Source organism: Ovis canadensis, chromosome 3 (assembly GCF_042477335.2).
Source record: "Ovis canadensis isolate MfBH-ARS-UI-01 breed Bighorn chromosome 3, ARS-UI_OviCan_v2, whole genome shotgun sequence".
NCBI lineage: Eukaryota > Metazoa > Chordata > Mammalia > Artiodactyla > Bovidae > Ovis > Ovis canadensis.
In genome coordinates this window covers 33,707,258-33,719,818 of record NC_091247.1, presented here as the reverse complement: position 1 = coordinate 33,719,818, position 12,561 = coordinate 33,707,258, and the positions used below count along the sequence as shown (strand labels likewise).

Sequence of the window (12,561 nt, the reverse complement as noted above, 5' to 3'; positions counted from 1 at the left end):
CTCAGCCTCACTTTCCTCCCCTATAAGCCAAGGGCAGCACTGGAGGACCCCAAGAGCCCCTCCTGTCTCACACCCTGTGGATGCCTGCCCCCACCCCCGAGCTTTTGTCCCTTCAGTCAAAAGTAGTGTGTATGTTTTCATCTACCCCACGTGGAATCGCCATGTGAGAACATCTCTCTGAGTACCCTCTTCTCCCAGAGCAATAACCTTCAAATTGTAGGGCAAAGTGTGGGACAACTCGACTCAGTCAGCATTGATGGGGCCCCCACTGTTGTTCATTAATTCTAGCCAGTAGATTTTGAGATTTCCTGTGAGCCAGAAATATCAACTAGAGGCTGAAATAGGAAAGAGCCACTTCCTTGGAAAGGCTCACAGATTAATGTCACCCCCTTGACAATGACCAGACAGCTTCCTGGAGTGCTGACTTTGCACTAGGTGTGCTGATAAGAACTTGGTGCAGGCATTTCTGTTGGTCCTCTAAGCAGTTAAGTAAAGGTATTAGCTCATCTTAGGAGAAATCTGAGACTGAGTGAGCCCAAGTTTGATGCCCAGCTAGCAGATAACTCTCTAGTAAGTGTCCAAACTGGGCTTCTGATCCTCTCTGTCTGAGTCCAGAACTGTGCCCTTTATATCATTGCCCTGCATCACCTCTCTAGGTACCTAGGGGGATGGGGAGCCCACAGACAGATGGGTCCTTGCCCCAAGGAGCTTGCAGGTGTGTGGAGGCATCACTAGTGATTCAACAGAGGATGAATGAGCCAGTGGTGCTGGAGCAGAGAGCTTGGTCGTGATTAGGGAGGTGGAAGGGGGTGGGGCCTCCAGTCCTTCCCCACAGCCTCTATACTGGGCGTCTGGAAGCTGCTCTGCGGGGGCTGAGCTGAACCCCGAGACAGCACAAACCTGAGGAACACAAGCCCCACCAGGGTACCGCGATCCCAGTCTGTGACTATCCCCCTGGGTGCTCACTGCACTCAAGCTCTCCCAGGAAAATGGCTCGTATACGTACAAATACACACAGTTGTTGGGGGTCACAGACCCTCCTGGACATGCCGCTTTGGCCAGCCCCAGCTCCTGGGCCACCTTCTCCAACCCCAGCTTGGAGCCCAAGCCAGCCCTCTCCTTCTCCAGCCCACCGGTCTCTTTTATAGCCAGTCACAGCCTCTTGGGATGTCAGCCTTGCTCTCTGACTCCTCGATGTGAAACCATGAATGCCATGCCCCTCTGCCATTCACAGGCTGATTGGGACCTTCCGCATGGTGCTGCAGAAGGTGGTGGAGGAGAACCACGTGGAGGTGACCGACACGCTGATGGATGACAACAATGCGATCATCAAGGTGGGGGTGCCCAGAGAGTCCCTGGACATGCCCAGTATTGGGTCACCTGGGGGCCTGTTCGCCTCTGCCCCCGCCTGCACATAGCACGGTCTAGGCTGGGTCTCCTCGTGGGTAGAAAGGTATGGTGGGAGGAGGGGACTCAGGTCAGACTGCTGGAGGCCGTGGGAGGCCGTGGGGGGGCCCTTGAGGGTGGCAGACACTGAAGCCCTTTTTGCAGTGAGAGTGCAAGTGATGGTGACTAGGGGACTCCCTCCCTTCTCCATCAGGGAGCCTGCCATCTGGACCCAGGTCAGGGATCACTAAAGAGGTATCCTCATCATCTGAAAGCCAGCCTGAGCCCTGCTGGCCTCCACAGGGTGTGACCTTCCCGCCTGCCTTGGCATCTAAGACTAGCCATTCTATGAGGGCAGGGACCTCTTTCTGTTCTATGTGTCACAACCCATCCCTGGACTCCCAACAAACACACATGCACCAATGATGCGCAGCCTGTAGGGACTTAACACACATCCAAACAAAGGGAGGAAATAAACCAGTCGAGATGCCCAGTCCTCAGGCTCTGCTCTGATGCATCTGCCCCTTGAGCTCATTCATGCCCACCCCTGGGCAGCTGAGCTTAGTGGTGAGGAACTCGGCTTCTGGATATGGACCTTCGCTAGGCCACTCAGTAACTGTGTGACTTGGGCCGGTTACACATCATCTGCAAAGTGAGCAAAATTATAGTATCAACTTCACAGGACTCTTCTAGGATTAAACGGAAATGCACAGAAGGGGCCTGGGACAGTTAAGTACATAGTAAGTGCTCAGTAAATATTAGGTTGGTCGAAAAGTTCGTTCAGGTTTTTCCATAACATCTTACAAACTTTTTGGCCAACCCAATAAGATCAGTAGCTGTTATTTCCTGACCTCAGTTTATCCAGATGTAAAATGGGGCTGCACCAACCCTGGTCCCACGTATGACCCTACGTAGTGGTCAGCAGAGTAACCTCAAAAGCAGGACTGCAGCCACAGGGACCCCAAGGGTGGTGCAGAAATTCCCACAGTGCCTTGGTGGCTCGAGACACTTCCCTGCTGAGAACAAGGGGCTTCTCCACTTGGCCCCCAAGAGGTAATTCTCTCCACATATAGGCATAGGCAGGGGTGGGGGTACCTCTTGCAATCGGGGGGGTGGTACCTCTTGCAATCGGGGGGGTGGGGTCTCAGCAACCACAGCAAAGGGAGAGAGGGAGAAAAACAAGCTGCAGACACCGGTGGTGCGGAGGACTCGGAGAGGAACGTAGATGTCCAGAGGAAGAGGAGAGACTGTGAGAGGTGAAACATGAGAGAGAACCGGGGGAATGGGCAGGAACAGACAGACAGCACAGACCGGGCCTTGTACTTCTAGAATCAGCTGTAGGAATTCAGTTGAGGAAAGGACTTACAAATTATCCAACTCACCCACCACCTACCTCTGCCACCCATTCTATGGACGGGAACTCTGAAGTCCTAGACGAAGAATGGATTTAGCCAAGGTCAAACAGCTGGTCAACAGCAAAATCAACTCTAGGACCCCGGACCTCTGATTCCAAGGCCACCATTTTCCCGCCATTACAGGCTTGGTCTCACCAAATGGACCACATTTGCTCAGTGGGAAGGATGTGGGGCTTGAAGTCAGCCAGGCTGGGCTCACATCCCAGCTACGTCTCTTGTTAGCTATGTGACTTGAGCAAGTAACTTAACCTCTCTGATGTGTTAGGTAGGGCAGGTTGAAGTGTTGGGAAGATCAAATGAGTTTACATCAAGCATCTTACCATGATGACTAGCGCAGTGAGGATTCAGAAAATGTGTTTATCTTTCCCTTCCCAGGGGAAATGGAAGGCTGGCATCCCGAGGCCCACTCACTGAGTGAAGGCTGCCTGTGGGGGTCCCCAGAGCAAGCCAACCCTGACTTGGAGAGGGGACAAGCATGTCTAGAAGATGTTCTAGCACCCGCGTGGGTTGAGGAAGGAATTAGAATGAGTCTTCCCTGTGCACTGGGGAGAAACCAGAGCTGAGAGGAGGGCAGTGGCCCGAGGATACAGAGCAAGACTCCTAATCAGGATTCTCAAGTGCACAGCATGGGTCCAAGTCTGGGGCTCCACACTCCCCTAGAGAAAAGTCCAGGGTGACCAGATGGCACCTCCTCTCCAGAGTAGGAGGGTAGGTGTCAGACGGGCAGGAAGAACTGCTGAGACCACGCCTTTGGAGGGTGCCCAGGGTCTGCACTCCTCTGCTGAAGGGTTCATGTCATCACATCCCAACAATCATCAGGAGTGAGGGGACATCAACTGACTTCAGGCAGACCACCCCTTGTCCCTGCAGGCAACCCTTGTTCTGAGGACGAGGGGGTGACCTGTGCCCTGGGGATACTGGAGGATGCCCTTGATTCTGTGCACAGTGGACTCAGAGAGCCCACCCCCAGCCCAGCCCAACTGTCCAGGTGGGGCCCCCACCCCCTACCTCGGGCACCGGGGTGGGAAGAGAGCCACGTGCAACAGGATCTGGAGCCAGAGCCCATTCTGTAGGCTGAGTCTGTGCTTGTCAGTCTTTCTGAGCCTCTGTTTGCTCATCTGCAAAATGGGAACATAGTGGGAGGACTGTCCCCAGCTCGCCCTCCTTCAGTGAGTTAAGGGTGTGGAAGGACCTTGTAAAATCATGGAGCAGCAGAATCCACAGGATTACGATTGTTCCTGCCATCCCAGCCGCTCAGCACCCCTCTCTCCTCCAGACCAGCCTGTGTGTGGAGGTCCGGTATCAGGCCGCAGATGGCACGGTGGGCTCCTGGGATGACGGGGACTTCCTGGGGGAGGAGTCCCTTCACGAGGAAGAGAAGGACAGCCAAGAGACAGATGGGCTGCTACCCGGCTCCCGCCCCAGCTCCCGGCCATCAGGCGAGAAGAGTTTCCGGAGGTAACAGGCTGGGCCCTGTCTCCCCAAGACACAGGGAGTGTGCCTGGGGCCTGGGGCCCCTAGAAGGCCCCTCTAGGCCTGGCTGGGCTCGGAGCACAGAGCCAAGTTGCTGGAGAGTCAATACAAGAGGAGGGAAGGGGTTTCTGCAGCCTCCCCTCACCCCCAACTCCAGAACTCACTGGGGAGGCAGCAGAGTGTCTGGAATCAGGCCCAGGGGCCAGGCCTCCCCCTGTGCTGAGGGAAGCGACATTCCGGGAGGGCGGCATCTAACATGAGTAGAAGAGGCTAGACCTCTGGCCTCCTCAAAGAAAGGGAAAAGTGGACAGGAGGAGGCCCTGATCTCTCTGGCCCAAGACTCAGCAGCGCCAGACTAGCCCCAGGCAGCCTGGCTCAGTGAAGACACAAGGGAAGGGCGGGGGTCCCTTCCGGCCGGGGTGAAGCCAGCAGTCCTGGTCGGGACCTGGCCTCTCTTCAGTTGAGAGGATGGCATCCGGCACCCTCGGTATCCAGGAGTCACATCTGCAAAGTCCAGCCACACACAGAGGACAGGATGCTGGGTCCAAATGCACTGTTTCCAAACAGAGAAGTGCAACTGTACTACTCTTAGGGCTCAGAGAGGCTGGTAAAACACACTCCTCAGGTCACTGGAAATAGTGTGTGACACAGGTAAGTCAGCGGTGCCTCAGAAGGATGGGGAGGAGTTTGGAGAGAGGGGTGGTTCCCCTCCCACTGGAAACATCTCCCTCCCATTTCCTTCCACCCTGTCCTTTCCAAGTGAAATTTATTCAGTGCTTGTCCTGAAAAAGACACAGATTCTAAATTCGGGTAATTAAATTTTATATTTTAGTTGTATGAATACATTTTCCTTTTTTGCCCTTGGACTACCCACCCCCACCTGCACACAGACAGACAGACAGTCAGACACACACATACACATAAGCTTAAGACCCTGGGAGCCAAGTGAGGAGTAACAGTAATAAGATCAAAGGAACCATGCCTGCAGCAAATGTTACTGGGCCTTCACCTCCAGGCCAGCCATGGGGTGGGCGGTATCACCCAGGCAAGTTTGCAGCCGGTCCTCCTTAGACTCCAGGCTGGGTGGCATGGAAAGGACATACAATCTGGCCTCAGGAGACAAAGACCAGAGTCCCAGCTCTGCCATTTATCAGCCTGTGACCCTTGGCCCATCACTGCTACCTCTACAAGGGGGCCCAGGACAGTAGGAACCCCTACCCTATTGCTGGGAGAGCCCAGGGATTGATGGAGAGTCAGGCTATAACTGGGGTGCCAAGTGCTACCCACATGAGGGCTGGTGACAAACAGGTTGTTGGCTGGACAATGCAGAGGGTTAGGAATTGGTCTGGAAAGGGTAAAAAGAGGAGAAGGGACCCAGTGGGGAGTGCCGGGGTCCAGCCCCGGTGGATCCAGGGTGATTCGAAGGGGAGACGGAGTAGGCGAGGAAAAAACTTATTTATTTATTAATATAAGATTAGATTAGGAAGAAATAAGGAAAATTAAGTGGAGAAAAGAGGCTGAATAACTTGGTTTACGTGGAAAGCCAATAAAGTTCCAGACAAGGAGCTTGCACCATCTACGTTAGGCCACCAGCGTCCATTTGAATATTGGAGAGTGCCCCGCCTTGGGCTCTCTCTCTTACGGATCTTAGAAGCCAGGACAAGTAAGTATACATGGCGAGCCTCCACGCCCCAGATGGGAATTCAGCCTGAAATTAGAGTAAAGAGGAGACACGGAGGAAACCAGTCCTTCCAATGACTGGCCCCCCCTCTATTGTCCTTCAAGGCCTTTTATACTTTTGATTATACATAGAGATCAATGGGTAATACAAAGTTATGCAGCGTTAGCAGCCCAGACTCTTATCAAAACCAGGCTTTTCTCTCTGCATACCTAGTTGTATACACAAGTCTTAGGTGATTTACATCATCTTCCGGCCAAAAGGGCCAATTAACATTTTACAGCCTTTTTTTTTCTGATAAGGGTTTGTCAACCAGAAGACTTATTTGTGTTGTTCTTCCCAAAGTCTGGTGCCACTCTCAGAAAGCACTAAATAAAGTTACATTCTTATATAGCAAAGATATAGCTATTTATAACAAGTAAAATGAGTACAGTGATTATAACAAAAGAAAAGTAATTAACTCAAAAGTCTAGTGTTGCTAAAATCAAAACTATTATATATCCTTTTCCATATCCCATTTACATTGATTAACATCCTCCCAGGTGCCTAAAAGATAAAGAATATGGAGGCCTGGCAGCAATCATTGAGTCAACAGTGAAATCCTGTCACCAATATGATTTTTGGCTCTTTAGAAAAGGCTCTGTATCTTTAAGATGTTTTTAAGCTTTGCGCCTCCCCCCGTTTGAGGGGCTGTAAGCAGTTCACAAGCTGTAAGAGTTCCGGGGGAACCTGTTAGGGAAGCTAGAGAGCTATCAGAGGGGTTTAACTGAAACATCCATTTCAAATGCAGAAGACTAAAGCCCTGATTTGACTTTTTCCAGAGAATATCAGAAGAGTGGGAAAGCAGGCAGATTCTTATTTTGGGGGGTACATGCTCAGGAAATACCAGGGGGAAAACCTGAGGTCTGATTAGCCTTGCCATCAGAGTTCTGCCGCATGACCTTGTCACGGGTGGAATTCCTCACACTGGCTCCTGGCAGGGGAGCAAGCATGGGGACAAGAACACTGAGGGTGCCATCAGATCCCCATCTTCTGTTCCCTGAGAGCAAACAGCTTGTCTGAGACTAACAGTGGGCTTTAAGAAAACTCTAAGAAAGAGCTTTCTGGGGACAGACTGGATGCCTCTCGAGGGCCATCAACCTCAGGGAAAGGAACGCTGGCCCTGAGTCAGGGGAGCTGAGCCCCAGGAAGTCGTGTCCTGCTGCCACTGACTGACTGAGTGGCTTTGGGAAAATCACTAGCCTTCTGGGTCAATAACAACAGTGGGTTGTGCATCCTGGCTCCCCGCCCCCAGCTCCGACGTCCAGAGGGAGGCAGAGGTTCTCTGGGTCCTGTGGGGAGCACACGGGGAGCCATCCTCCAGAGTTCTGGGCAGCCAAGACAGCAGCAGCGTTGCTGCAGCTCAGGCAATGTTGAACGAGACCCTCTCTCCACCCACAAGTAGGCCAGGGTGCTGCTGGAAGGAGCAGTGAGACGATGCAGGCAAGCCTGCAGGGCTTTGGTCCTGGACCTGCAGATGGTCCTGGGCCCCAGGAATTCGGAGACAGAGAGGGTGTCCCATCCTTCCTCACGCCATGACCTGGCTTTCCCACCTCTCCTGACCCTCACACAGCCTCTCCCAGGGCAGCGGCAGGAAGCAGGAGTGAGAGGAGGGGTTTCTCTGGGGACTGGGAATGGGAAGACGTTGAAGACTGCAGACAGAGCTCCTGGTCTTCCCAGGGCCACCGGCCTGCACTGGAGGGGCTGGCTGAGTGTGAGCATGGATTTCCGGCCTTGTGGGGGCCGCCAGCACAGACCCTGAGAATGCCCCGGGGTGGTGTCGCTGCCACGCGTTCTCCGGCCAGGTCTGGCCATGCAGCCGGCAGACTGGGGTGGGTATAGAGAACCTGGGCTTTGCTGCACTTTCCGGTAGCTGCCTACAGGGGCCTCTGGGGCCTCGGTCAAGAAGTGTGGGGTTCTGAGGAGAACCTGAATTTGGTCTCGCAACCCTCAATGTGTCTCACCCTCCTCACGTAGGTGCCAGCCAGCCAGGCCTGTCAGCTGTGGGGTCGGGAGGAAGTCACTGGCTTCAGGGCCAGAGAGCCATTCTGAGAGAATGTGGCCAACAAAGGGACAGGGAAAAGGGAGCATGTGTCTCAGCTCTGACGCCAAGCCCGCCCTCACCTGCACTGGCCCTCCAGCCCGCAGCCCCTCCTGGGAAGGCCCATCCCCTTGTAGGTCAAGGTGCCCAAACTACAGGGCGCCCCTCTGTTGTTTTCCCAACGACTCACTGATGCAGCGGTGTCTCGCCTGGTTGTCTGGACCCACAAGGGTCTGGTGCGGGAATCCACTCCTCCCTGTTGGTTGTGGCTGGGTGGGGTGCAGGCTGAAGAGGCCGGGGAGGGGGGCTGTGGAATGTATGGCAGGAAGCAGCCTCAAGCTCAGGACTGGTGGCAAGAGATATCCATTCCTTGGAGGGCAGAGGCGATGATGTGGGGGTCTCCTTCAAGGGCCTGACTCCCCCTGCTGGGCTCCTGCCATCTCACCCTCCCTCCTGGAAGGGGCCTCTGCAGATACTCCTGTACACTGCCAAGGCCGTAGGGATCTTCCCGGAAGTTCCTCCCACTGGACCTCAGGGAAGCAGCTGGCAGCTCTGCCCCCCAGGCCCCAACCTACCGCCACCAGCACCCCTTGCCTCCCATCAGCCCTCTCCTCCTACGGTCCATCAATCCCAGGTCCTGGCCAGTCACATGCCTTCTGAGTCACTCCGTCTGCTTGTCTAGTCCCTGTTGGCTGACAGTGCTGGCCCGTGGCCGGTGCTCAGCCAGGGTCCCCTTCCTTCCTCCTCCCTTCCCACAGTCTCCATGTCACCCCACCACAACTTGTTCTACTCCGAGCAGCATCTGACTTTTTGGCCCAAGATCCTTCTCAGATATTGTCACCACATCCCACCCCAAGGGCCCTATCAACAAATCTGCCCACAGCCAGAGCCTCACCGCCACCTGGGCCCCAGGCCGGGCTCTCAGCCACTCACAGGGCTCCCTCGCCTCCCTACCCTCGCCTCCCTTGCCGTCAGTGCTGCAGAGAGAGGGAATGAATTACTAACTCCAGGGGCACTTTGTTCTCAGCAGCAAAACGTCGGGGTTCTGGGTCCCTGTATGTCAGTGTACACCTGCCCCGGTGTCTGAGGAGAGAAGAGACTTCAGCCCTGAACACCCACACAGGCACACACACTCAAGTGCCCGAGTGTTTTCACACGCTTACATGCATGTACATTCTATCTCTGGGGGACACGGATGTGCTGCACACGCCACCGGGTTCTGGTAAGGATCCCCTGTTAGAAAGGACAAAGAAGGGAACCCAGCTTTAATCTCGAAGCTGCAGAGGTGTATTCCAAGACTCCTCAGTTTGTCCACCTGCCTGGCCCTACGGCCCTCCTCCTGCCCACAGCCCTTCCTGGTGTCCCTGGAGATGTAAGGGTGCCTCTGCTGGGTCTCATCCTAGGGGAGGGGAGGGAGGGAGTCACTTTTCTTGTTCTCCTTCTGGGTCATTCTTCTACTCCAGTGGAGACCCTTGGAGACCTCCCTCCTATGTCTGGGGCCAGGGGGCAGCAGGCATGTGTGCATGGCTGGGAGCTCTGACAGAGATGCGCACAGGGCATGTGCCCCAGGGTATGCATAGACGTGTGTGTGGGGGGGGGGGGGTGGGTCAGCACACTCAGCCTCACCCCCAGAGTGCAGGGTTCCCAAGACCCCTCCCCTCATCTCCCTCCACCAGGCTGAGCTCCAGAGCTGCAGCCGCTCCCAAGCAGCCCAGAGGAGCTAGGGTCAAGGCCAAGGTGAGATCTGTGGTGAAGCGGTGCTCAGGAGACTCCTCCCAAGCTCAGCCACTTCACCTGAGGTAGGGGTCCTCTTCAGCTCAGAGGCCGCCGTTTTGATTCCCTACCCCCACCCCATGGTTGCTTCTAACTGTACAGACGAGCGCTGGGGGTGGGAGCCTGAGGAAGAGGTGAGTGAAGCTGAGACAGAGGGAGAGAAAGAGCTTGTGTGTGTGTGTGTGTGTGTCTGTGTTGACTGAAGAACAAAACTTACCTGGCCACACTGGAACACTAAAAACACAGTGTGGACTCTAGGAGGAAAGTCACGCCTGTGCGGGGATTCAGGGAGGGGTCCCCTAGCAACAAGGATGACCATGAGGTCAAACCTGTCATCCTCACCCTTGTGGGCTGAGTGATTGAGGGCAGGCCACTCAGGGCTGTACAGTTACTAATATTAATGCTAGCTGTAGTCACTAAAGTGGTTGTAGTAAAATCAGAGTATTATTTTCCACAAAAAGAGGGGCTTTTCCCTTCTCCATTTCTACACTGAGAGTGTAGACCTGTGCAGGCCCCTTTGCTAGCCCAGAGGCCTGGAGTGTGTGAGGAGGGGTGGGGCGGGAATGTGCCAGCATCAGGGAAGCAGTGAGAGAATATTCCAGAAGGGCTTTCTGGAAGTCTCCCTAAGGAGGAGGAGGAGCCCTGCTCTGAACCCTGGAGCCACAGCTGGCTTATTGCTGCAGAGCCAGAACATCCTGGGCCCCCCTTTCTTCTCTGAGTTCCTCAGAGCCTAGGAGCCCTTTACTCCATTGGGGGGGATCAAGCCTGAGGAAGAGAGCCTGGTGGCCCGGGCCTGGGGCATGGCCTGGCTCATCTAACCTTGTGTTCCCTGTGGCACCTGCAACCCGCATCCTGAATTCACCAGACCCTGACCTGGCGGGCGGGGGCGGGGGAGATCCCGGGACCCTGCAGCCTCCTCTGTCACCAAGGTTCCAGGTTCTCCTGGGTTTGGAGGCCCACTCCTGAGAGCTCCTCTCGCAGAATCAGGATTACAGCCCCCCACCCCCAAGGTAGAGCCCAGGGATGTGGGACCCCTGCCCTGCAGGCTCAGGCTTGCTGACATGAGACGCTATGGGATGCAGAGTCTCTGGGACAAGGAGGCCCCCCGGGACCATGAGGGTCAGCAGGGTCAGGGACTAAGTCTGCAAGTGACTCTGGTTCACACCCTCTCACACACGTCCCCATTGTCTCCTCATTTCTTCCTCCTACTCAGCAAAGGCAGAGAGAAGACCAAGGGAGGCAGAGATGGTGAGCACAAGTAGGTGTCCCAGGCCAGGGTGGAGCCCGTGGGGCTCGTCAGAGGGAAGGGTCCCCAGCACAGAGTGCAGGTGGCGGGGGGCCCAGCTCCGAGTGGAGACAGCACTGGGCGAAGGCAGGGCGAGGGAGGTCTCTCCATCTGGCCGCGGGGCAGGAGGTGTCAGGGTGGAGGCGGGCCTTATGGTTTCCACTCCCTCCTCCCTCCTTTCAGTGTCTCGATTCCTCCTCCACCTCCCTGCTCAGTCCCCCGTCCCTGTGGGCAGGCTTTCCTGCGAGGGAGGGAGTAAAGACAGCCCATGAGGCCAAAACCCACCTCCTCCTGGTACCAAGGCAGGGCCGGGCAGATGGACATGTGGCAGAGGCCCAAGGAGGACAAATTCTGGGTGCTGAGTGGCCACAGGGGGTGGCTGGAACATGAAGCCCAGAAAGCTAAGGAGGGATGACCCCCCTCCGGTGGTCTTCACTGTCTCCATTCCCCAGAGGGAAAGAGGAGGTGCCTCCAGATGGGGAGGGGCCACCACAAGGTATTGGGAAGTCTCAAGGCCTGATGGCGGGGGGAGTGACAAGTGGGTCCCCCAGGCTCCCCCAGAGCTTGCGTCACCTCAAGGACCTTCTAGCATCACAGGGAATTCACAAGGGGAGTGGCAGTCAGGGTTGAGCACACTGGAGGGGGCCTCTGCTTCAACACCCGTTCTTGCAGATGACAGATCTGAGTCCCAGAAGAGGAGCAGAGCTGAGACTAAATAAAACCCAGGGCATTTAACTCCTGACCCAGAGTTTACAGTAGGCCCAGGAAGCTTAGAGTGCTTGATTACACTCTCAGTTCTCCAAACACACCAACAAAAGCCAAAAAGCCAGGAGTGTGGTCTTTATTTTCCAGATAGGGAAACTGAGCCCCAGAGATGTTAAGAGATTTGCTCAGAACAGTGGTCCAAAATAAGTTAAAAATCAATCGACCTGAGGTTAGCATGGCGACAGCAGAATTGTGTGTACAGGAGTCTGAAGTGATGAGCGCTGATGCGGGCTTGGGGTACTGCTTGCATTAAGATCCCAGGGACTCGCAGCCTCGTTTAAGGAAAGCATGAATTCCAACTCCCACTTGTTACACATGAGCAAAAAACACATGATGACAAGGCAGCAGCACTGAGAGGGGAAACTCAGGCCCAGAGACCCAAAGGGTCAGAGAGTTGCCAGGTTACAAACAAGGGAAGAAGCCGCAGGCTGAGCGTGTATCAGGTTTGGAGAGGGAGCCAGGGAACCAGATCTCGGGGGCTGTGGGAGATGATGGCAGATGCTGAGCTCAGGATCCCACCTAGGGAGAGAGCTTGGGGTCAGGTTTCTACATGGACAATCAGACATAAAAGGTTTGTTTGAGATCCAAACAAGCTGCCAGTCCCCTAGCCTCTCTGTCTGAGATCAGCAATGCTCTAAGATCCTTCTTGATTTCCAGCTCTGCAGTCTGTCCTGGGCTGGACCCCAAGGGATTCAGACTGACCTGA

The 12,561-nt window shown here is 55.1% G+C and overlaps 2 protein-coding genes across 4 annotated transcripts in view; one reads left to right on the top strand and one right to left on the bottom strand.

Moving 5' to 3' along the window:
- OTOF (otoferlin) overlaps nt 1-12,561 on the top strand; it is an 89,882-nt gene that overhangs the window by 33,834 nt on the left and 43,487 nt on the right. For 2 of the 3 annotated variants that reach the window (XM_069582821.1, XM_069582819.1), the window contains exons 4-5: nt 1,235-1,334; nt 4,078-4,259. In XM_069582821.1, coding sequence (XP_069438922.1) covers nt 1,235-1,334; nt 4,078-4,259 — 282 coding nt within the window. Of the gene's footprint in view, nt 1-1,234; nt 1,335-4,077; nt 4,260-11,018; nt 11,064-12,561 lie in introns of all 3 variants that reach the window. The other variant, XM_069582820.1, reaches the window with a different exon arrangement.
- Nucleotides 9,216-12,561, bottom strand: part of DRC1 (dynein regulatory complex subunit 1) — an 88,779-nt gene continuing 85,433 nt past the window's right edge. Inside the window, exon 18 of the mRNA XM_069582826.1 lies at nt 9,216-9,265. The gene's annotated coding sequence lies outside the window, so the exon portion shown is untranslated. The remainder of the gene's footprint in view (nt 9,266-12,561) is intronic.